Source organism: Apodemus sylvaticus, chromosome X, assembly GCF_947179515.1.
Source record: "Apodemus sylvaticus chromosome X, mApoSyl1.1, whole genome shotgun sequence".
Taxonomy (NCBI): domain Eukaryota; kingdom Metazoa; phylum Chordata; class Mammalia; order Rodentia; family Muridae; genus Apodemus; species Apodemus sylvaticus.
Genome location: NC_067495.1, coordinates 102,042,636 through 102,064,369, shown reverse-complemented (window position 1 = coordinate 102,064,369; position 21,734 = coordinate 102,042,636). Strand labels below are relative to the sequence as shown.

At 45.1% G+C, this 21,734-nt stretch overlaps 1 protein-coding gene across 1 annotated transcript in view; it reads right to left on the bottom strand.

The window, feature by feature from the left end:
- The window catches only part of Frmpd3 (FERM and PDZ domain containing 3), a 69,593-nt gene that overhangs the window by 11,518 nt on the left and 36,341 nt on the right, over positions 1–21,734 (bottom strand). Inside the window, exons 9-12 of the mRNA XM_052171729.1 lie at positions 21,543–21,669; positions 19,366–19,455; positions 17,135–17,314; positions 3,556–3,700 (exon numbers count right to left, since the gene is read on the bottom strand). Of these exons, the coding sequence (XP_052027689.1) occupies positions 3,556–3,700; positions 17,135–17,314; positions 19,366–19,455; positions 21,543–21,669 (542 nt within the window). The remainder of the gene's footprint in view (positions 1–3,555; positions 3,701–17,134; positions 17,315–19,365; positions 19,456–21,542; positions 21,670–21,734) is intronic.

Below are 21,734 nucleotides of genomic sequence, written 5' to 3'. Positions count from 1 at the left end.
GAGACATGAATCATTGTACTCAGCTTGCTGGCTTATATGCACATGAAAACTAGTGAAGTCTGCATATACACATATATGTATATAAAATAAGAGTATTCTCTTCAGCACAGCAAACTATTCCTAAACATGTTAGAATACATAGTTTCTCTAACTGGGGTCCTAACTGGGATCTCCAAAGCCTTATTTTCTTGTGTTACCCAGCAGATACAGGAAGCTCATGCCTGGGGAGAAATTGCAGCTGCTTCTGGATCCTTCTTCCTGTCTTCCTTTTCTGTCCTTATTTCTTCCCACTACTTAGTGTGTGTCTGTGTGTCTGCCTGTCCTTGTGCGTACATGTGTGCATTCATGTATGCATTCATGTATGCCATCATGTGCATAGTGGGAATTGGCTCTCACCTTCCACTCTGTGGATCCTGGAGGGTGTGACTTAGGATTTCTAGCTTGGTGGCATGTGCCTGTCTTTATGGAGCCATCTTGCTGGCCCTGCCTCTGGATTTCTTGCTGCCTCAGTGTCTCTTTGCTTCTCGAATGCAGGTGCTATTATGACTGCTGCACTTTCTCCATGTCAATGACAGGCTACTTTACTATACTGGCACCATCCAGAAATTATCTGTCCAAATTTTCCCCACTAGACTGTAAGCTGTGTGAAGGCAACCTCCCCAAGAATCACAGCTGCTATGCCCAGCTGTATTGCCAATGTCTGTCACCATGGGTCCTTGAGAAACAGCTGTTCAGTGAATATCGTGAAATACTTGCTTTGGGGAAGTACTGTGAGGGAAAGGCTTCCTTCCTTCTCTCCCTCCCTCTCTCCCATTCTCCTGCTTTTCCAGGTTTTCAAGACATGGTGCTCCTTCCATTGTTGCTAGGTTAACAGGATCACTTTGGCCTGGTAGGCTGAGCACTGGGCTGGGCTAGGTGGTAGGCAACAGCTTCCATGAGGCCACAAACAAACAAACAAACAATCAGCCCTGGCCAATCTTCTTCCTTTCCATGGAGGCCATAGCTAGAGTGGATTGTGGCTTTGGTCCCTGGGAAAAACCCAGCTGAAGGTGTGAGCACACCTCTTCTCTCTATAGTCCTGGTGTCAAGGCAGACATTGACCTTGCAATCTTTGTGTCTCAACCTTCCAAGAAGCCAGGACTAATATGCCTGTGCCAGCAGGATGGCTAGATGCCTGTCTACTATGGCTTTAGCTAGAGGACTGGAACTTCTGTTCTAGAATGAAAGTGAGATCGGAAGGAGAAAGTCACCTCAGCCTTGGGTGGTGATCTTAAAGGTCTCCAAGAGCTGGAAGGCACTGGTAACCCACAGCAGCTTGCGCTGAAGCCTCTTTGGAGGCACTCCTCTACCCTTAGGGGGCTCGAGAAAATTCATTAGCCCGGCACTTTGCTGAATTTGGGCCAAGTCAGGAGGGTTACCTTACATAGCAAGAGCATTCTGTTATGGGTTGCTGTCAACCTGGCACACAGCAGTTTAGAAGGCCAGGAAACAGCTCCCAAACACCTAAGCAGCCTCCATGGAAGTAATATCAAACTCAACTTCATATGTTTCTTGTCAGAAGAGGAAAGAGAAACAGATTTTTTCTTGTTGCTATCTGCCTCTGAGCTGATTGGTTCCATTTTAAGGAGAAGCTGTGTAAACTACAGTGGTCCATTTGTCTCCTAAATGGAGACAGAGACCCATTTGCTAGGGGAACCCCGAGCTTCTGCCACTCTGCACGTGTGCAAGGAGCCTCTTGGGGACTGGAGCCTTGGAAACAGGATGTGAAAGTCATGTCTAGCTCCAAGAGAAGCTCACAAAGCAGGCCTAACTTTGAAAAAAACAACAGGGAAGCCATGCAGAAGGCGTTCAGTGAGAACTCAGGAACACGCGCAACCCGTGTCTTGGGTTCAGTGCCACAATCTTCATAGTAAGGGGGACACTTGCAATCATCATTGGCTAGGGTGCAGATGGCATGGCAGATAACTGTCCCACAGAGCAGGACTACATAACCATGCCTACCTTTCTCTCAAAATGGTCTTGCAAATAGCTCTCACTGTTCTGCCTGCTCCTCCTTCCTTGACTGGCTCCAGGTTCGTTCTTCTGACTTCTCCTTTTCTATGCCCCCCCCCCCTCCACGACTCTATTCTGTGCTTGGTAAGAGGTACAATTTACTTGGATGTGATTAGCCAGAAGAGGACCACAGGTGACACTGAGAATGCTAACAATGGTTTTTGTTTCCCCTAACATTTGGCCATCTGTAAGTTTGCAAAGCACAGCTGCCTCTTTGAGTTAATCATCTGGAGCCATGCAAACTCTCACCCCCCTAGTGTCTTCCTGTTCCAATTCAGTTCCTTTCATCTACTATGATGACATCTCTTCCTTTGGGACCACCAATTCTTTCCCAAATCTGCATGGGATGAACTGCCTTTCAATTGCTGTGAACAGTGATGTGAGGTCAAAAGTTGGGCTTGCTGTGCATGTGATTGATTTGTTTGTGATAAAGACCAATGTTTAAAATGGGTGATCCTCAGCTTTCCAAGTGCTGGGTCATCTGCAAGGAGTGTATTTCTACTCATAGATACCATAGTCTCCATCAGGTGCAGCGACCAGAAGCCAAGACAGTCTTGCAGGTTTAATAATATCACCAAGTGGAAAAGGTAAGTGGGTTAAGTGCTCAATTTATGACAAGGGTGAATCCTGGGTGTTGCTCTCATTCTGTCTGTGATGCTTGGGGTTAGGAAGACTTCCTGTGCATAGATGAGCCTGAGGACTATGGCATGAAGGATCCAGTTCTCTGTACCCTCTGGGCAGGAGCACCCAGGCTAGACAGCTCCCCCCCCCAAGATCTCTGTTTGTAGCATCACCAGAATGTCTCTGAGAAGTAGCCACATACTAAATAGCCTAACTGGGAAGCCATTTGCTTGGAGGCTGCATTTGCTTTTACTGGCTTCTCCCTTCTATTTTTAGGCCTTCTTTTATGCATTCCCAGTCTCCCCACACACCCCCAGCCTTCAGTGACAGTCAAATTTCAGACACTCAATCCCGGATGTGACAAAGAGAAAGTCTTATTTTAATTTTCAACCTTACTTCAGCAAAGCTAGAACAGGTAGAAATCTCTCCTAGATCACCAAAGATCTGCCTTAGAAGCAATATAATCCTATTCAAGAAAAGCTTTATTTTAAACGTAGCCTTGACTGGCCTTGAACTCTTTCCGCCTCTACCTCCTTGGTAGCTGGCATTGCAATCTTGTGCCATTACAAGAATGTGCTGTCATATGTGGCCAGTGCAATTCTTTAATTGTCTCTATCATGTAATTGTTATTACATCTTATGTACATCCACTGACTCAATCATAGTGTGTTGTCACAGGCCTCCTGTGTGGAACAGGGACATGCAAATGCTCTGTGTGCTTGTCAGTGACATGTGCCCATAGGGTGTGTGTTACAGTTCTGCCTGCTGCCAAACAGGCTGGCGCTGCTGGCACAAACTAAGCTCTAGGGCAGTAGAGCCCCTTGTTTTATGACTCAGAGTCCAGAAGGTCTCAGACACACCAAAATCCGAGGCTGAGCCCTACCTGCCTTTATCATTGGAGGTGGAAGAGGCTGGCTGGCAGGCCTGGAGAAGACCATCTTCCTGGAATCCAGCAGAAGACGGCAGTATCCCGCAATCAGGCAGGCAAAGTTGGTGGCTTCAGGCCACTCCATCAACAGCACCAGAGGCTGTGGAAGAGATGGTTCAAAACATAAAGACTTGAGAAGGTGGGAGGGAGACATCTCTGGGAGGAGAGTAACAAAGAAAAGACATGTTGAGCAGTTAAAAGAATCCTACATTCCAAACCCTACTTGAGGTCCATGGCCAGGCAGTTTCCTCTGACGTGGATATTCCTCTGTAGTAAACACTTCTTTAGGTATCAGCTTTAAATAAACCTTTACCCACACATTTAATGAAGCACCTTTACTGAAAAAGACTAAAATTATGTAACATCATGTGACTGTTCTATGGCTGTATTTGCATTTGTCAGAGCTCAGCAGATGTGTGGACCAGCTGGGAGAGTGGGGGGGGGGGGGCTGCGAATCTAGGCTAGGCTGAGGGATTGCCTGGAATATCCTTGAGTGTAAGCACCTTGGCCGCATGAAGTATTCTTTGCTCCTCTCCATGTGTCCTGACAACATCCAAATGAGTTTCCTGGATACAACACTCTATACGATGGAGTCCTGTGACTTAAGGGACAAAACTTTTCCGGTCTGAGCCCTGCTTGGAAATGACCACTGATTATTTTTTCTTTTGACATTGAATTCTCACTCTGTATACCTCTGGTTAGCCTGGTGTTTACATTACCTTCTCTCTCTCTCTCTCTCTCTCTCTCTCTCTCTCTCTCTCGGGTTTTTTCGAGACAGGGTTTCTCTGTGTAGCCCTAGCTGTTCTGGAACTCACTCTGTAGACCAAGCTGGCCTCGAACTCAGAAATCTGACTGCCTCTGCCTCCCACGTGCTGGGACTAAAGGCGTGTGCCACCACAGCTCGGGTGTTCCCTTTTCTTGCTCTCTCTCTCTCTCTCTCTCTCTCTCTCTCTCTCTCTCTCTCTCTCCAAGTTTTATTTATGTAACACTGGCTGTCCTGTAACTTACCAACTTACCATGTAGACCAGGCTAGCCTTGAACTCACAGATCTACCTGCCTCTACCTGCCAAGTGCTGTGACTAAATGTGTGTACCACCACTACTTGGCTTTTTACTGGTGCTGCTTCTTCTTCTTTTTTGGGAGGAAGGGGGATTTGGATACAAGGTTTCTCTGTGTGGCCCTGGCTGTCCTGGAACTCACTCTGTAGACCAGGCTGGCCTCGAACTCAGAAATCCACCTGCCTCTGCCTCCCAAGTGCTGGGATTAAAGGCCTGTGCCTCCACTGCCCAGGTGTTCCCTTTTCTGATTCTTTCTTTTTCATTGCTCTCTCTCTCTCTCTCTCTCTCTCTCTCTCTCTCTCTCTCTCTCTCTCTCTCCCAAGTTTTCTCTATGTAACACTGGCTGTCCTGGAACTCACTCTGTAGACCAGGCTGGCCTCGAACTCAGAAATCCACCTGTCTCTGCCTCCCAAGTGCTGGGATTAAAGCCTGGCTTTATTGGTGCTTCTTAAAAGAATTTCCTTGGTCTGGAGTTAAGGGTTGTAGGTTAAACAAGTTATGCAGATAATTTTGTTATGGGAATTACAGATCCTATGCTATATTAACTACTATATTCCATGCAATGTCAAAGAAGATTTTAGTATTCCAAAGTCATTTGGCCGCAATGATCCACTTTTTTTTTTTTTTTTTTTAAAACAGAAAAGCTCCCTGTCAACAAGATTCTTGTTATTTCTTTTTCGGTGCTAGAAATGGCATGTAGGACTTCGTGAGCTCTGGGCCAGCACTCTACTGTGGAACTGCTTCTCTGCTCCCAATTGCTGCTGTTTTGAAATCCACATTGGGAAATATCACAATCTGTTGACTGATCCTTGAGTTATCTGCTCAACTGTTTCAGAGATTCCTACAGTGATAAACAAAACAGCAGCCTCCTTCAGATTTCATCTATCATTTTTTTAAAGTGTCACCTGGGTAAGTTGGAACAAATTGAACCGAGATGATAACTTGTAGAGACTGGCTGAGAAGGGAGCCAGGGACTATGAGGAGTCATGACCTCGGGGTTACCAGAGGACTTTCCTTAGGAAGCCAGGTGAGCTGTAGCACGTGTCCATCATCCTAGTGTTTGGAGGTGAAGGCAGGATGATCAGGAGTTCAAGGTTACCTTGGATACCCAGTGAATTGGAGGAAAGCCTGGCCTACAATAAAGCCTTTTTCAAATAGGGGATATGGTTTAGTAGTAGTATGCTTGCCCAACGTGAGCGAGGCTCTAGCTTTGATTTCCAGCACCACAAAATAAAAGCCCTTCCCCCCAATGAAGAGGGAGCATCCCTTCTCAGTTAGGATGTGACTAAAGCAGTCCAGGAGAAAAATGATTAGGACCTTACTAGTAAAAATGAAGGGCTTTCATGAGCATTCAAGAAAACCCAAGCAACTCCTAAATCATCTGCCCTGGGCTGTTCCTATCCCCTTAGGAACAGTTCTGAATCCAGACTAGTTCAGCTGGTGGATGAAGTCTGATCAGTTTTCTTTGCTGATTCTCAGGGACTCAATATATGGGTTGAGTTGAACATATACTAGTTCATTCAGACCAGAGATCAGCACTTGTTTGTATGTTTAATTTTTTGTGTGATCTATTTAAATTTTTTCCTTTATTTTATGTGTGTGATTGTTTTACCTGCATGCATGTCTGTGCACAACATGTTTGTCTGGTGTCCTTGGAGACCAGAATTAGGAATTTGATTCCTAAGAACCAGAGTTATGAATTGATTTTACGCTGTCATTGTGGGTACTGAGAATCAAACCTGTGTCTTCTGGAAGAGCAGCCAGAGCTCTTAATTTCTGAGCCATGTCTCCAGCCAATTTGTATGTATTGCAGATACAGGATCAAGCTAGTTTCTGAATTGAGACCCTCCTACATCATCACCTTCCTAGATATTAGGATTACAGGCTTCCACCACCATGCCATACTGCAGGGTTAGAGTGAAAATATTTTAGTTCTTGCAGGCCACTTGGGTTTTGTTGAAACTGTCTCCATTGTGTGGTAGCTGAAATTATGGGCTATGAAAATAGCCATCCATAGATAATCTGTAAACTAAACAAATGGCTATGATTGTGTCATAATAAATATTTATTGAGACAGGTTGTGGATTAAAGTCAGCTTACATGGCATTGTTTGATCTGTTCAATACACCTCTTAACTTGCTACCTTTTGTTTAAGACAGTGTTTTGCTACAGAGCCTGGGCTAGCCTCAAAATCCTGGTAGTTGTCATACCTCAGATTCACAAGTGCCGGCATTATAGGCATGCACAACCGTTTATGTACAACATTGTACATTTTTTGTTGGGTTTGGTTTTGAAAGAGGATTTCACTGTGTAGCCCAGGCTAGCCTGGAACTCATAATCCTTTCCCTTCAGCTTCTCAGGAATCTTTGGTCAACAGTGATTACTCTCTGCTTTTGACAGTCTTCTCCTGGCTTATGTTTCTGTGAGGTGACACCGTGCTCTGGTTCTGTGATCCCTAAACATCTTTACATTGGTCTCTTTATTTTACACACACACACACACACACACACACACACACACACACACACATATATGTCTACATGATAGCATTTACTCATTTGTGCAGGTTACCAAGGAAGCCACAAAAGATGGAGATAAAATTACAGGTGGTCATGTGGTTATGTGGTAGCTGGGAAATGAACTCAGGTCCTCTGGAAGAGCATCAAGTGCACCTATCCACTGAAGCATCTTTCCAGCCCAGTCTGTATTGCTCTCTATCTGGTTTTCTTGTGTAACTTTCTACCATGTAGAGGCTGCAGGCTTCATCGACAATCCTTGATTCTACCCATGGTGGATCAACATTATCTCTGTGTTGGGATTCCTGAATCAGTGTATCATTTAATGCACCCTCTAGCTCTTATCCTTTCTCAAAACACGTGAATCAAATACCTTTTTTTTTTTTTGAGACAAGGTTTCACCTTGTAGTCTAGCTCGATCTGTATTATGTAGCCTGTACTGGTCCTATACTGCAGCGATCCTCCAGCCCCAGCCTCTAGAGTGCTACCACTCTAGTTTCATTCATTAAGCAGTTTTTGAATATCCAGTGCCAATGCTTGTCACAGTAAGGCATTTGTATTGTCACTAAAGGGACAAGTTAATGACTAATGATGCTTCTATTAAATTCATGAAATACCATGGAGAGGAAAAAGGAACAGTTTTTATACACTGAGAAGAAATGGCTCTCTTCTCATGAGAGGAACCATGGATTAAATGTTATCAAGTCAACTAGAAAATATCATCCTGAGTGAGGTAACCCAGACCCCAAAGGACATGCATGGTATGTATTTACTGATAAGTGGATATTAGCCAAAATGTACAGAATACCCAGGATACACTCCACAGACCCAAGGAAGTAAACAAGAAGGAAGGCCCAAGTGAAGATGCTTGAATCTCACTTAAACAGGGGACAGGGACAAAATAGTGATGAGAGGTAGAGGGAGGGAGGGACTTGGGTGGAGAGGGGAGAGGAATTGAGGGGCAGGATCAGGTGTGGGAAGAGACAGGAGAGAGGCCCAGAGGGCCAGGAGAATGAATGGAAACCTGCAGCAAACGCCAATCCCTAACCCTATTAATGACACTCTGTTATGCTTACAGACAGAAATCTAGTTTAACTGTCCTCTGAGAGGCTCTACCTAGCAGCTAACTGAATGAGATGCGGATATCCGCAGCCAAACATTGGATGGGACATAGGTTACTCACCCATTTATGAAGAGTCGGGAGAAGGATTGAAGGCCCCGAAGGGGATAGAAACCCCACAGGAAGACCAACAGAGTCAACTAAGCTGGACCCTTGGGGACTCCTAGAGCCTGAATCACCAACCAAAGAGCATACAGTGGCTAGACAGAGGCCCCCACCCCCACCCAGGCACATATGTAGCAGAGGGCTGCCTTGTCCTGCCTCATTGGGAGCAGATGTGCCTAATCCTTCAAAGACTTGATGGACTAGGGTTGGGGAGATACGGGGGTGGGGGTGGGGGGCTCCCTCTCATAGGTAAATGGGAGGGAGTAGGGGAGGGACTTTGTGAGGGGGGACCAGGAGATGGGGCATATTTATTTATTATAATAAATAAATAAATAAATAAATAAATAAATATTTTCCAGTCGTTATTAGTAAGGGACTCTGGGGATGTTTGTACCTTCCGTTAATGGAAACATCTGAGTCACAACAGAATGGCCAGCCTTATATAAGACATAGAGAGAGAAAAGACTTGTAGAGGTGTGGATGCTGACAGCTGCTGCCATCATTACTAGGAGGCCACAAGAGTCACCAGGTTTGCCTCAGGGCGTTCATGAACATCGTGACAATTCCCACTGCTATGGCTTTATTTTAGGACCCCACTGACTTCTCCATACTGCTCAAGGTATGCAATGATGTGAGAAAAGCGGGGAGGCAGGCTCTCAGCCCTGCCTTGTGTCTCCGGTCTCAAGTTACTTCATCTGTGTGTAGTTATGCCTCATCTGTAGGTGTCTTTTGTCATCTTATTCTCTGGAAGAGGTTGGGGGTACGATAACTCAAGGATCTCCAGTAGTTCCCTAATTGGCTTTATCTGCCTCTAGTGTCTTCCTATTTCACTCCTTATTACTACCTAAGGGTTCTTTCTAATGCACAACTCTTATTGTATCTTAACACTGTCAATAATGATGGAATCCAACTACCTTACAACATGATCAGGACCTACATCTTCCTCCTACATGAGCCCTCCATCTTCAACCACATGTGTCTTAGCGTGGCTTATATGCCCTCTTCCCATATTACCACTTCTCACCTTACATTCAAACAATGGCGTATAATTTGATTTGCCAAGCTAGTTCATCCCGTTCATACCTTAACCTGTGCTGCTCCCTCTAGCTAAAATGTACCCGCGTTTTGTCCTATCCACCCAGCAAGCCGTGACATGTTGATGAGCCACATCCCGAAGCGACGACAGCTGCCAGCTCGGGCCACTCATTCCAGAATAGAACAACCAGGTCTCTGCCTTTGTGGAGCTTATGACGGATGTAACTGGCAATAAATCATACATCAAATAATCTCAAAAACAAATGTGACCACAAGGCGTGATAAGAACCTGGAAAGGAAATTACAAAGCTACCAGAACAGAGATTATCCTAGAGCAATGTAGGCTAGGCCTGAGTATGTGCATATGTGACATTTGGTTTCAGAAGCTAGAAGACGCTTCTTTGAGAAAATGACATTGGCTGACAACTAGAATATAGGACTATTTTGCCTAGGATGAGTGGCTGATTGATGGAGCGACAAACTGATGGGTTTGCTGACCCTGGGTGGCCTGTAAGAATTCCTTACTGCCGTACAGCTTTGATCTTTCTTTCTTTCTTTCTTTCTTTCTTTCTTTCTTTCTTTCTTTCTTTCTTTCTTTCTTTCTTTCTTTCTTTCTTTCTTTCTTTCTTTCTTTCTTTCTTTTTTCCTTTCTTCCTTCCTTCCTTCCTTCCTTCCTTCCTTCCTCCCCCTCCCTTCCTCTTACTTGGCTGGTCGGTTGACTGACTATGGAAGAATTACTGACTTGAGTCTGACTAACTGGCTTAACTGATTTCTCTTCAGTTTCTCCTTACCCCCCCCCCCCCACTCCAGGCAGTCCAGTATCATCAATGAAACAGAAAGAGGGCTTTAAGAAGGCTAAGCACATCAATAGGTAGCTACAGAAGTAATGCCCATTCCATCAGTAGCTTTTTTCCCAGCTATACAACTGGGCCCCACCGTGGGCTAAGCATGGCTCCTAAAAGAACACAGATGAACTTTTGCCAACAGGAATAAAAGTTGAATTAAGGGGGTGCTGGAGAGATGGCTCAGTGGTTAAGAGCACCAGCTGTTCTTTTAGAGGTCCTGAGTTCAATTTCCAACAACCACATGGTGGCTCACAACCATCTATAATGAGATCTGGTGCCCTCTTCTGGCTTACAGGCATGCATGCAGGATGCTGTATTCACAATAAATATATATATATTTTTAAGACAGATGTTTGTAAAAAAAAAAATGAATTAAGGGAAGGAAAGCAAAGGTTAGATAGGTTTCAGAAAAGTTTGAAAACAGCCATTTACCTTAAAGAGGATTTCACTGATCATGATGCCTCATGTAACACTTGTCCATACAGAAAACACTAGAGCAATAAAGTTAAGCAGGAGAACTGGAGACGTGCTGGGCCACAAGAGATCCCATGGGGCATTCCTTTGATTGTTTCCTTTTTGACCTTATGTGCTTCTACAGTAATAGAGTACCGGTAATGGCCCAGAGGTGTCTGTTTCAGTTTGTTGTCTCCAGGAGAACAATATGTGAACACTACCTCATGTTCTCTCTACTATGAACAAGGAAGCCGGGTGAAAGCTGTAACTAAATATGCCCAGGCCATCTTCAAGTGGAAAATGAGATAAGGAGAATGGAGTTTAAGGCATTAGGCAGCCAGGAGAAGCTACAGCAGGGATTAATTTGACATGCTCCAGCTGTATCTCCTTCCTGGGGTGCCCTGGTATAGAACTGGCTCACTCCAGCAACTCTGACAAGAGATAAAGGATGGGAAGCCAAGGCCTGGAGAGGCAAGGGTACCAGATGGGGGTCCTTGGCTGGTCCCACAGGGGACCAGTCCATTTGATTTCTTTCCTCCATAACACTAGGGAAGGCTAATTGGGCATAGCCAGACAATTTTGGGGTGAGGTAGAATATCACTTTAAAGCAATGGTTCCCAAGCTGGCTGTACAGCAGAGTCACCCAAGAGCTCATAAAGACTTAGCTATCCCTGAATCCACCTCGAGCAATGCTGATTTAAATGGTCTAGGAGGAACAGCAGGAGTAGTCAGAGATTTTAATTGTTTATACATGAGCCAGGTGTTGAGGAGAAAGGCATGCCTGTGGTCCCATCATTTGGGAGGGTAGAGGAGGTAGGATCAAAAGTTCAAGGTCATCCTTTGAGGCCAGTGTGGGTTACATGAGACCCCGTTTCAAAAACACAACCAAAACCAACATCTTTGGGCATGATTTTTTACAGTTAGTCACGCATGGGAAGTACTGCTTCAAGTGAATAATCGGTTTTAGCAGACCCTTCCCAAATATGCTCAGGCCTGAGTGGGACATCTGAGAAGAACTGGACCAGGTTTTAGTTTTAACTTCCATCTCCTCTGCCAAGGAAATTCAGGCAACTGAAGTAGATGTGTAATTGATGTTTCATGGATAATAGTGTACTGATCTTACAACCAGATACTCTCCTGTTTGTTTATTTTACATTTATTGATTCTGTATGTATATGACTCTCTCTGTGCCAGGGCATGAGTGTGGAGGTCAGAGGACAGCTTATAGAGTTTGTATGAGACCTGGGGATTAAATTCAGGTCTCCGGGATTGGGCAGAAAGCTATTTTACATGCTGAACCATCTCACTTGCCCTCCTTCCTTCCTTCCTTCCTTCCTTCCTTCCTTCCTTCCTTCCTTCCTTCCTTCCTTCCTTCCTTCCTTCCTTCCTTCCTTTTGAGCTAGGATCTCCCTATATAACCCAAGCTGGCTTTAAACTCCTGATCCACCCACATTCTAGCCTCCTAAGTGCTCGGTTGGATTGTAGGAAGCCATCCCAGTGCACAAATGCAACACACTCTTTTAAACTCTAATACGTGCATTTGTTCATTTCTGAGGTGCCTACACCCCTAATAAGCTATTAGTATGATGTTGTCATTCATCTTTCATGTTCATGTGTGAAAAGATTGAATGCTGTTGTGCCCATTTTGTAGAACAGGAGTTAGTAACCCACACAGCAGACATCACCGATGCCTTTTGGTAACAAAAGCTGGCATCGAATGGCATGCTTATCAATCAAATATCTTTATGATGGCATATGGAAGCTGGGAATGTGGCTCAGTTTGTAGAGTACATGTACAGCTTGCCTGCCATATACAAGACCCTGGGCGTGGTGGCACAGAAACTGTAATCATAGCACTTGGGAGGTAGGGGTAGGAAAATCATCACTTCATGGGTTATCTCAGCTATAGAGCAAGTTTGAGGTCAGCCTGAGATACACAAAACCCTGTCTCAAAAGTAAAATAAAGAAAGGAAAGAAAGGAAAAAGAAAAATGTAATGAGTACTTGCTATTTGAAAACTTCGGTGGCATTAATTTCTTATTGTTGCTGTAGCCCGTGACTCCAAATTTAGTAGCTTAAATAATATACATCTAGTCCTTAAAAGTCTTGGAGGTCAGAGGTTCAATACAAGTGTTATTGGGTTAAAAGTCAAGTGCAAGGTGGTCTGTGTCACTTTTGATGGTCTAGAGTTGGATCTGTTTCCTTACCTTTCCGGCTCCTGGATTCACCCACACTCCTTGGTCCTTGGCTTCTTCCCTAATTAAAGGCTAGCAAGGGCGAGATGAGTCCTCTCATTACATCTCTCCAACTTTCTCTCCAGACTCTCTCACATAGACCAACTCTATTGACTGCATTAGTCTCACTTGACTAATTCATGCTAATCTCCCTATTTTAAGGTCAGCTGATTAGCAATCTTAATTGCATCTGCACTTCTTATTCCATTCTGTCGTAGCATATTCACAGGTTTGGAGGATTATGGAATAGACATATTTAGGAGGGGATTATTCTGCCTATTGTATGTGGCAAATCCTATTACAATTTATAATAATGATGACACCTAGTGGATAATTTCCCCCAAGTTTTCTTTCCTTTCCTTTCTTTTCCTTTCCTTTCCTTTCCTTTCCTTTCCTTTCCTTTCCTTTCCTTTCCTTCCTTTTCCTTTTCTTTCTTTTTTTCTGAGACAGGGTTTCTCTGTGTAGCCCTGGCTGTTCTGGAACTCACTCTGTAGACCAGGCTGGCCTCGAATTCAGAAATTCGTCGGCCTCTGCGTCCCAAGTGCTGGGACTAAAGGTGTGTGCCACCACCCCCCCACCTTTCCCCAAGTTTTCTTTTGCATTATGCTAGTTGTTTCTAGGACTCTGTCATCTACCTGACTCTTGCTTGCAGCTTACTCCTAAACTGCCACCTTTTAGCCCCATCTACTCAGTACAATCTTCGATTTATCCCAAAAGGTAGTGCTATCTCACCACCTAGTCACGATGTGTTGGAGCTCTTTACATTGGAACACCATACTTTCCTGCACATTGGATATGTGCAGTAGGCAATAGGGCTGGAAATAAAACACATGCATGGTGTGCAACAAAGGAGAGGACCGCCTAAGCTCATCACATGTTTCACATTTGTTCCTTGGCCTTACAGTTAGTTGCCTTGCTCCCGCCCATCTTTCATGCTGGTCCAAATCAGCCTTCACTCTGTCACCCCTCCGCTCAAGGACCTACAGTGTACTCCTTCAAATCAAGCACATTGAAGCTAAATTTCTCAAACTGGCCTGGGAGGCTTTTAACTGACTTGCTCTGCCTGTCCCAAATCTCTCCAATCTCCTCTCTCCTTATTTTCCTCTCCAGCCAAGCAACTATGCTTATCGACCCGCACATATGGTTTGCTTATTTCCGTGTTTGCTCCTTGCCTTTGAACACATCCCACTTCTCTCTGCTAATTCATGCCTATCACTTCAAGATCCAGCTTAAAACACCCTCTCGAGGAAGCCAGTCTGGTTAACTCCTTCTTGTTCGTTTCATTCCATATTCCATACCACATTTATCTATGGCATTTACTTCATACTGCTTTTTTTTAGAAAGAGATTTATTTTAGGTTTTTTTTAATTTTGTGTGTGTGTGTGTCTTCCCCGAGAGGGTGAAACTCATGTGATTCCAGAGTAGGTTCTGTTGTGGTGTCAAGTTGGGTCATGTGTCCTTGTGATTCTAGCCACCCCGATAAGAATGAATTTCTCTGAAATGTTCATTCATGCTTACTGCTACGGCTGGATCATCCCCATATAAGCAGATAGCTCTCCACTCAGGAGACACACACTGACCCTGGTTCAGCCTCTTTCCTCCCAGGCCTCTGGTCATATAGGCATGCTCACTCAAATTAGATTACAAAATCATTTAGAGAAAATGAAAAATTAAATAAATCCTGAAACCCAAGGAAATCAGTATCCACTGAACGGTGGTGACACACGTACGCCTTTAATCCCAACACTCCAGAGGCAGACACAGGTAGATCTCTGAGAGTTTTAGGTGGCCCTGGTCGACAGAGTGAGATCCAGGATAGCCAGAGCCATACAGAGAAACCTTATCTTAAAAAATTTATTTTTGGTAATTTTCAGAGTAGGACCCAGGCTGTCTTTACTTTTAAAAACTTCTTATGGAATTTCTATTGTGCTACTGATGTGGAAAATTCACTCATGGAATATTGAAAGCTGAAAAATAAAACAAAACCAAGCTCTGTTTTAAACCCTTTCTATATCTCCCTGAGCCACACACCCTTGCATGCCCTGCCTTTCCTCCCTTTCCTTACCAGTTCATCTGGCCCTTTACTGAACAACATCTGAGAAGAGTTGCAACCAAATGGCTGGGAAAGTGGCCACAAGCCAATTAAACATCAGCACCAGGCAGGTTCCCAAGCCAATGGGAATCCTGTGAATCACAGGTGGGAAAATTAACATATTAAAGCTTCCTGGGTTTTACAAACACAAAAAAATAAATGATTGGTTCTTTTTAGAAACAGCAAACACTCCACCTCTTAATCTGTTAACTACATGTCCTCCTGGGAAATCCTTTAAGAAGGGAAAGCTGTCCCTCCTCCTGAGTAGCTCTGCCAGCTGGCACGCAAGCCTGCCCCCCAGCCCACAACAGGTCACTGTATTCAAACAGGAGAGCTGTGGAGGGGGTGGGTGACCATTGCTGCCAGACTTGCAGAGCCAGCGACAGCTGCTTGCCTGTCTGAAAGTCTCGATCTGTGGGGAAAATGCTGAGGTTCTAAGAGAGCAGGGCTCTGGGAAATGAGACAGGAACCTGGCTTTGATTGTTCCTCCACTCCCCAGACCTCCTGAGTCGGTGCTCAGACACTCCTCGTCCATAGCTTCCAAAGCTCAAAGTGGCTATCCCACATGTATACTGATACACGTGGGATGGGAGGAGGTGGCTTAAGGCAGCCATTTCTTTGGTGACTGAGGCAGATAGGCAGGGTCTAGGGTGGTCAGATTCTCTAAGGCTGCTCCGTGTATCTTGAAGTTCATGTGAATGTGATTTTATTTTTTACCTTTGGCAGTGCTGGGGATGGAAGCTAGGGCCCCTGCCCAAGCTAATTAAGTGCTCCATTATTGAGCTTCCTCGTCAGCCCCAAGAGCTGGGAAGATGGCTCAGTTAGCAAAGTGTAAGCATGAGGACCCAAGTTCCATCCCTAGCATCCATGTAAACCATCAGGGTTCAATAGCAATGCACCTGCAATCCAAGCGCTGGGAAGATAAAGACAGGAGACTCTCTGGGCCTTGCTGACCAGACAGGGTAGCTGATTAGGCAAGCTCTTGGTTCACTAAGAGAACCTATCTCAACAAAGTAAGGCAGAGAGCCATTATGGAAGACACCTCTGGACTCCACTTGCATGTGCACATCCGCCTGTACACATTGAATGGCCACAATCATTTTGGGACCTGGACTCACTCACTATGTAGCCAAAGCATGCTGTAAAACTTCACCTTCCTCATGGCCTACCAAGTGGCTGTGAATACAGACAGGTATGCCACACCATACCCAGATACACGAATTTTATTTTCTTCCTTTGTTTTTCATATGAGGCCTGAGCTAGCCGCATAGTCTAGGCTGGGCTTGGAATCACTAGGGTGGTAGTCATGCTCCTGCTTCAACCTTCTGAATACTGCAAGTACAAGCACAAGCCACCATGATAGCCATAAATTCAAATGTCTCTGTGTGTGGTGACAAGAATAGTTGCAAAACTATGGCTTTGCTTGTACTTCATGCTCCAGTTTGTTGTGGTGTACTGACTTGGGTTGGCCTGATATTTTCTAGTCCTACATAGTGCTGCGTGGTGGTTTGAATGAGAATCGTCCTCATAGGCTCATAGGTTTGCATACTTAGTCGTTTCCAATAGACAGAACTGTTTGGGAACGATTAGAAGGTATGGCCTTCCTGGAGGAGATGCGTCACTAGGAGGTGGATTTCCAAGTTTCAAAAGCCCACACCATTCCCAGTAAGCTTTCTCTTCCTTGTACCTGTGTCTCAAGATGTAAGCTCCCAGCTACTGCGCCAGTACCATGCCTGCCTGCCTGCTGCCATATTATACCGTGTCATGATAGGCGTGGACTCTAACTTTCTGAAACTGTAAATCCCAAGTAAATGAATTCTTTTATGAGTTGTCTTGGTGGTCATGGCATTCCAGTATCTGAATCACAACAATAGAACAGTAACTATGATGTGATGACTGACTATCCATCTTAGGTGGGCTGGGTCTGAGAAAATGGAGAAAGGAGAGATGAAGACAAAGAGTTCTAGGCAGAAGCCCCTTCAGAGTATCTGACACTAACTTCACACGCTCCAACTCTCTTTCCCTGTCCCCCAGGGGCTGTTTCTGGAGAGAAGCAGCACATCCAAGCAGGCCTCACCTTGGCATCCATGATGCTGGTCTCCACTCGGGCTACTCCTTGGTTCTCCCGGAACAGCTGGATCTTGCTGATCTTGCTGAACTCGGACAGCACAGTGGTGAGGTTGGTTTTGAGGTCAATAACATGACTGATGCCGTGACGGGGTCCCACCAGCAGAGTGGTGGCTGACTGCTTCTCGTCCTAGTGCCCAAGTGTGCAAGGCAGACGACATCCATAGATGGAAGCGGAGGGCAAGTCCAGTTGCAGAAGAGGCAGTGAGAAAGAGAAAACACGCATTATGGTGGTTCTTAGAGGTTGTGTGGGGAGTGGGAGGAAGGGAGGAGAAATACCTGAGGCTCAGTGGCAGGGTCTAAAAGGTAATCATGAGGGGGGAAAGAATGGTCTCGAACCTCCCTAGTACAGGATTCTAGATCCTCAGTCCAAATCACATCTTAGCTACAACAGTAAGTTAAATGAGCTGCATTAGGGCTGGCTCTAACAAAATTGTGAGGTTATGCTTTATTCTGGTGTCTTTGGAGAACTTTCTCTGATCAAGCCTGGAAGTACTTTCCACAGTTGCTGCAAGCCACCCAAAGCTTCTAACCAGTGTTTTTGCCTAACTAGGCAGTATTCTGCCTGCCTTTTACCCATCCTCCACCAACTTGTCCTAAGGCATTCATAGTTGTTTAGGTGCTTAATGAAGGTCTCCCCAGATTTACACTTTCACAGGTGGGCTAGCAACCTTGACTCAAAAGAATGGCCAAGAGGCATCTGGGCAATGGCAGGATGGTGAAAGAGAGATTGAGGGTATGTGTGAAGGGAGGAGCCAGTGGGCTTTCAGTGTTCTACAGATCTCCCTAGTACAAATGACTGCTTCTAGGTCCGGCACACTGGATTCCCTTAAATGGAGCTAACAAAGTCCTTGAAGCCATCAAGCCTGAGCCTTCTGCTGCCCGATTCCCTGCTATTAGTGTCACCCCAGGAACCTCTTATGTCTGCCTACAGGCACTTGGATAAGCAGATTTTCTCCAGTATGCCATGCTAGCTTGACAGCGTGTTCCACAGAGCATGACAAGTACCTGGATCCAATCAGTAAGATGATTTGAATTTCTTTCTTTTTCTTTCTTTTTTTTTTTTTTTTTTTTTTTTTTGCCAGGGTCAACTAGACTGGAGCAGTCTTAGGAACGGTGCCAGCTGAGGCCTGTCCCAAAGAATTGCTGTGCAGTGCAGGTGCTGGGTAGGCAGGGGACAGTATGGCCACTCAGGAAACCTGGGCTAGGGGACTGTAGAAGTATGTGTATGTAGAGGCAAAGAGACAGAACAAGGGTCAGCATACTATGGCCCGTGGGCCAAATATGGCCCATCACCTGTTTCATAGGTCCCAATGGCTAAAGATAAGATTTCAAAACATTTTAAGAGGCTGAAAAGAAGTCAAACGAACCATATTTTTGACACATGAAAATTCTAGGAAATTCAAAGTTTTTGTGTCTTTAGTTACTGGCACATCACAACACCCATTTGTTAATACACTGCAGTTGTTTTCATGCTAAGACAGCAAGGCTGACTAGCTGCTACAAACATACATTTGCTCTATCAACAAAAGGCAAAAAATATTTGCTATCGAGCCCTTTGCAGTCAAGGGTTGTCAAAGTCTGCAATATAAGAAGAGGGGCAGAAGAGGATGGGTAAGAGTTATTGAAAGCAGATATAGTTGGCCCTCAATATCTATAGGGGATTGGTTTCAGGACTCTGTTGCAGATACTAATATCCATGATTGCTTAGTCCCTTATATAAAATGATAGTATTTGCTTATCATCTGCACCTATATTCTTTTGAGACAAAGTCTTACATATCCCAGAATGGCCTCAACCTTGAACTCATAATCCTTGTTCTTCAACCTCTAGGATGCTGGAATTCCAAGCATGCAGCATCACATCTGACACTAATGTATCCTTTAAAATCACCTCAAGATTACTTACAAAGCCTAACACAGTGCAAATATTGTGTAAATAGTTGTTATACTGTAATGTCTAGAGAATAATGACAAGAAAAATGTCTATACATGCTCAATAGCAACACATTTTTTCTTAGACTATTTTTGATTTGCAGTTGGTTGAATCTATAGATATACTGGATGCTTTGAATATGAGAGCTGACTGACGTTGTCCCTCCAACACAGAGCTGGTTCCCCTCCTCCCCGTCCCACATAACACACATACTTTGCCCATCCCCCATCCCACTGTGTCACTGACCAGGCCTACAGTGTTGAATAAAACACCAGTGAAGGTCGGAAGTTCATTCAGAATTCGAAGGTACTGGAGCTTTGCTTGAATTGCGGAACCCTGTGGAAACAACCCATCCTATAATGAGAATCCAGAGGAGCACAGAAAAGAAAGCCCACATCCTCCAAGGGGAGTCTCAGCGTCCTATGGCAGATGCCAGCCATCAGTCTACTCCATAGGAAGGAGAAGGGGTCTGGGTAAATCTGGAAGTTCCAGTTTGCACGGTTCTCACCTTCAGTATTCCACCTGCCTTTCTAAGCCATCGTCAGACATCTTGATCACACCTAAAGCATCACTTGACGCCGTTTGTTCTTGCATTAATTCTAGCACTTCCCGCCAAACTCTGACATCCACCTAATCTACGCATCTCTCTTAAGATCCTTAGAGCCCCATTGACACTACCACATACAATCTTGGGGTCCCACTCCACGCTTTCATACTGAGCCCCCTCGAGTCTCAAGTCTGTTCTTTAGCTGGGCTTCCAGGTCTCTGGAAGCAACTGAGCTTGTCTGGGGCAACTGAGCCAGAAACCCGTGACAGAGGACTTTTCCTCTGTCCGCTCACATGAGGGCCACCAGTCACCAAATCATGTTTATTTTACCCCCTGATTTTCTCTTGAATGATCTATCCATATCATCTGCCCCATACCATTGCGTTGACATTCCTTCCTATGTCACGGCTTTGGGTACTGTTTCTTTCCCTCAGTTACTTCCACCTAGTGCTAGTCGGAGCATCCTAAAACATAGTAAATTTAGTCACATTGGCTTCAGGCTTCAACTCCTCTGTGAGTCACTGCTGCTTATTAGGATTACATGTAAGCCCTTTTCTATGGCACAGAAAAACCCTTCAAGAACTGGCTCCTGTGAACCTCCCTACCCCCATCCCCCTTCTCTACCTCGACCATCTCCATGACTCCAATATTCTGTAGCTTCATATAGACTGAACTATCACTCTTTTCCCTGCTGCTCTGACTCTCATTTCTGGGCCTCTGTAGAGATGCATCTCCTAGCTCAGGGAAGTCTTCCTTTCAGTCCTGCTTCTAGCAATTCATCTAGATAAGCTCCTAATCTGCCCATCTTTCAAGTTTCAGTTCTGGCACTAAATATACCAGTTCTTTCTCTCCTAGCCTGGGCTTGGCAACTGTCTCTCCTGAACAGAGTGCCAGTGCCTGCTGCTTTGTGTTGCGGATGATAGTTTTATTTCTCTACTTAACTATGCCTGACTCAAGGGCTAAAGCCAGACTTTCTTCAGCAGAGCACTGAAGATGCATAGGGAAAAAAAAATCTTTGCTATGGAGATGGTGGTGAGCACTGGTGCTCTCAGTCAAGGGGGGTGGGAACCAATCTGATTAAACATGCACAGTAAGGTGGGAATGGCTTAGCTCTCTGGGGAAATTTGCATCTTAAAAGGGAAACTAGTTGGTAATTCAAGAAATCTGGGATGGGTGGCAGATATGGGGGTGATTGTGTCTCCTGACTACATCTGCATGCTGAGTCTAGTATTTGTCACCATCCTCCAGCCTCTTGGGCAGGAAGCACAAGCAGATGGAGTGTTAGCAGCCTAAGAAGGCTCAGCAGGGCCAGGGGAGGTGGGGAAAAGGAGCCCCTCAAGAGGCAAAGACTTCTGTGTCCACTTCATGGAATGCCGAGGATAGTGCGGTAGTGGTCCCACTTTTGTGTTGGGTTTTTATTTCCTTAGATTTCCTCCTCTAGCACTGGTGGATTAGAAAGCTAGGGGGGGGTGCGCAGTGAAGTCACTCTCATGGAAAATATGTGCATCCCTTAGGGGCCAGTGCCTTCCACAGGACAGGTGCTCAATTGGTACTAATTGGGGCAAGATCCCAAGAATGACCTTCCTCATTCATTGCTCCTTTGCTTCAAGGACACAGTGGCTTGCAGCGACCTATTGCTAAGCCTATTTGGGCTAAGTTTAGATTTGGAGCTAACTCCTTTCTGTAACTGCCCCACCCCTGGCCAAGCTAGATATGTGCCTGAGTCAGGAAGAATAATGGCATATGCCCCCAAGTAAGAAAGAGCTACAGAGTGTGCACTTGAGTCAGGAGTAGTGGGGATCCCCAGAGTACCACCCAGGACCCCTCTGAGGCCTTTAGTATTTGAACATGGTGCCCAATGGCTTCCTCTGGGTACCTTGGTGCTGCTAGAAGGATGCATTTGGTGGGCCTTCAGCTGTTGAGAGAGAGACTTCCGAAGGTTCTTCTCTTTGATGCCCTGCAAGAGGGAGGGGGGAAGAAAGGGTTCCAAGCCCCACTCCTTCCTAAAAACAAAAGAAAATCAGGATATTAGTGAGAGACACAAAGTGGGATCAAGGGAGGGAGATGG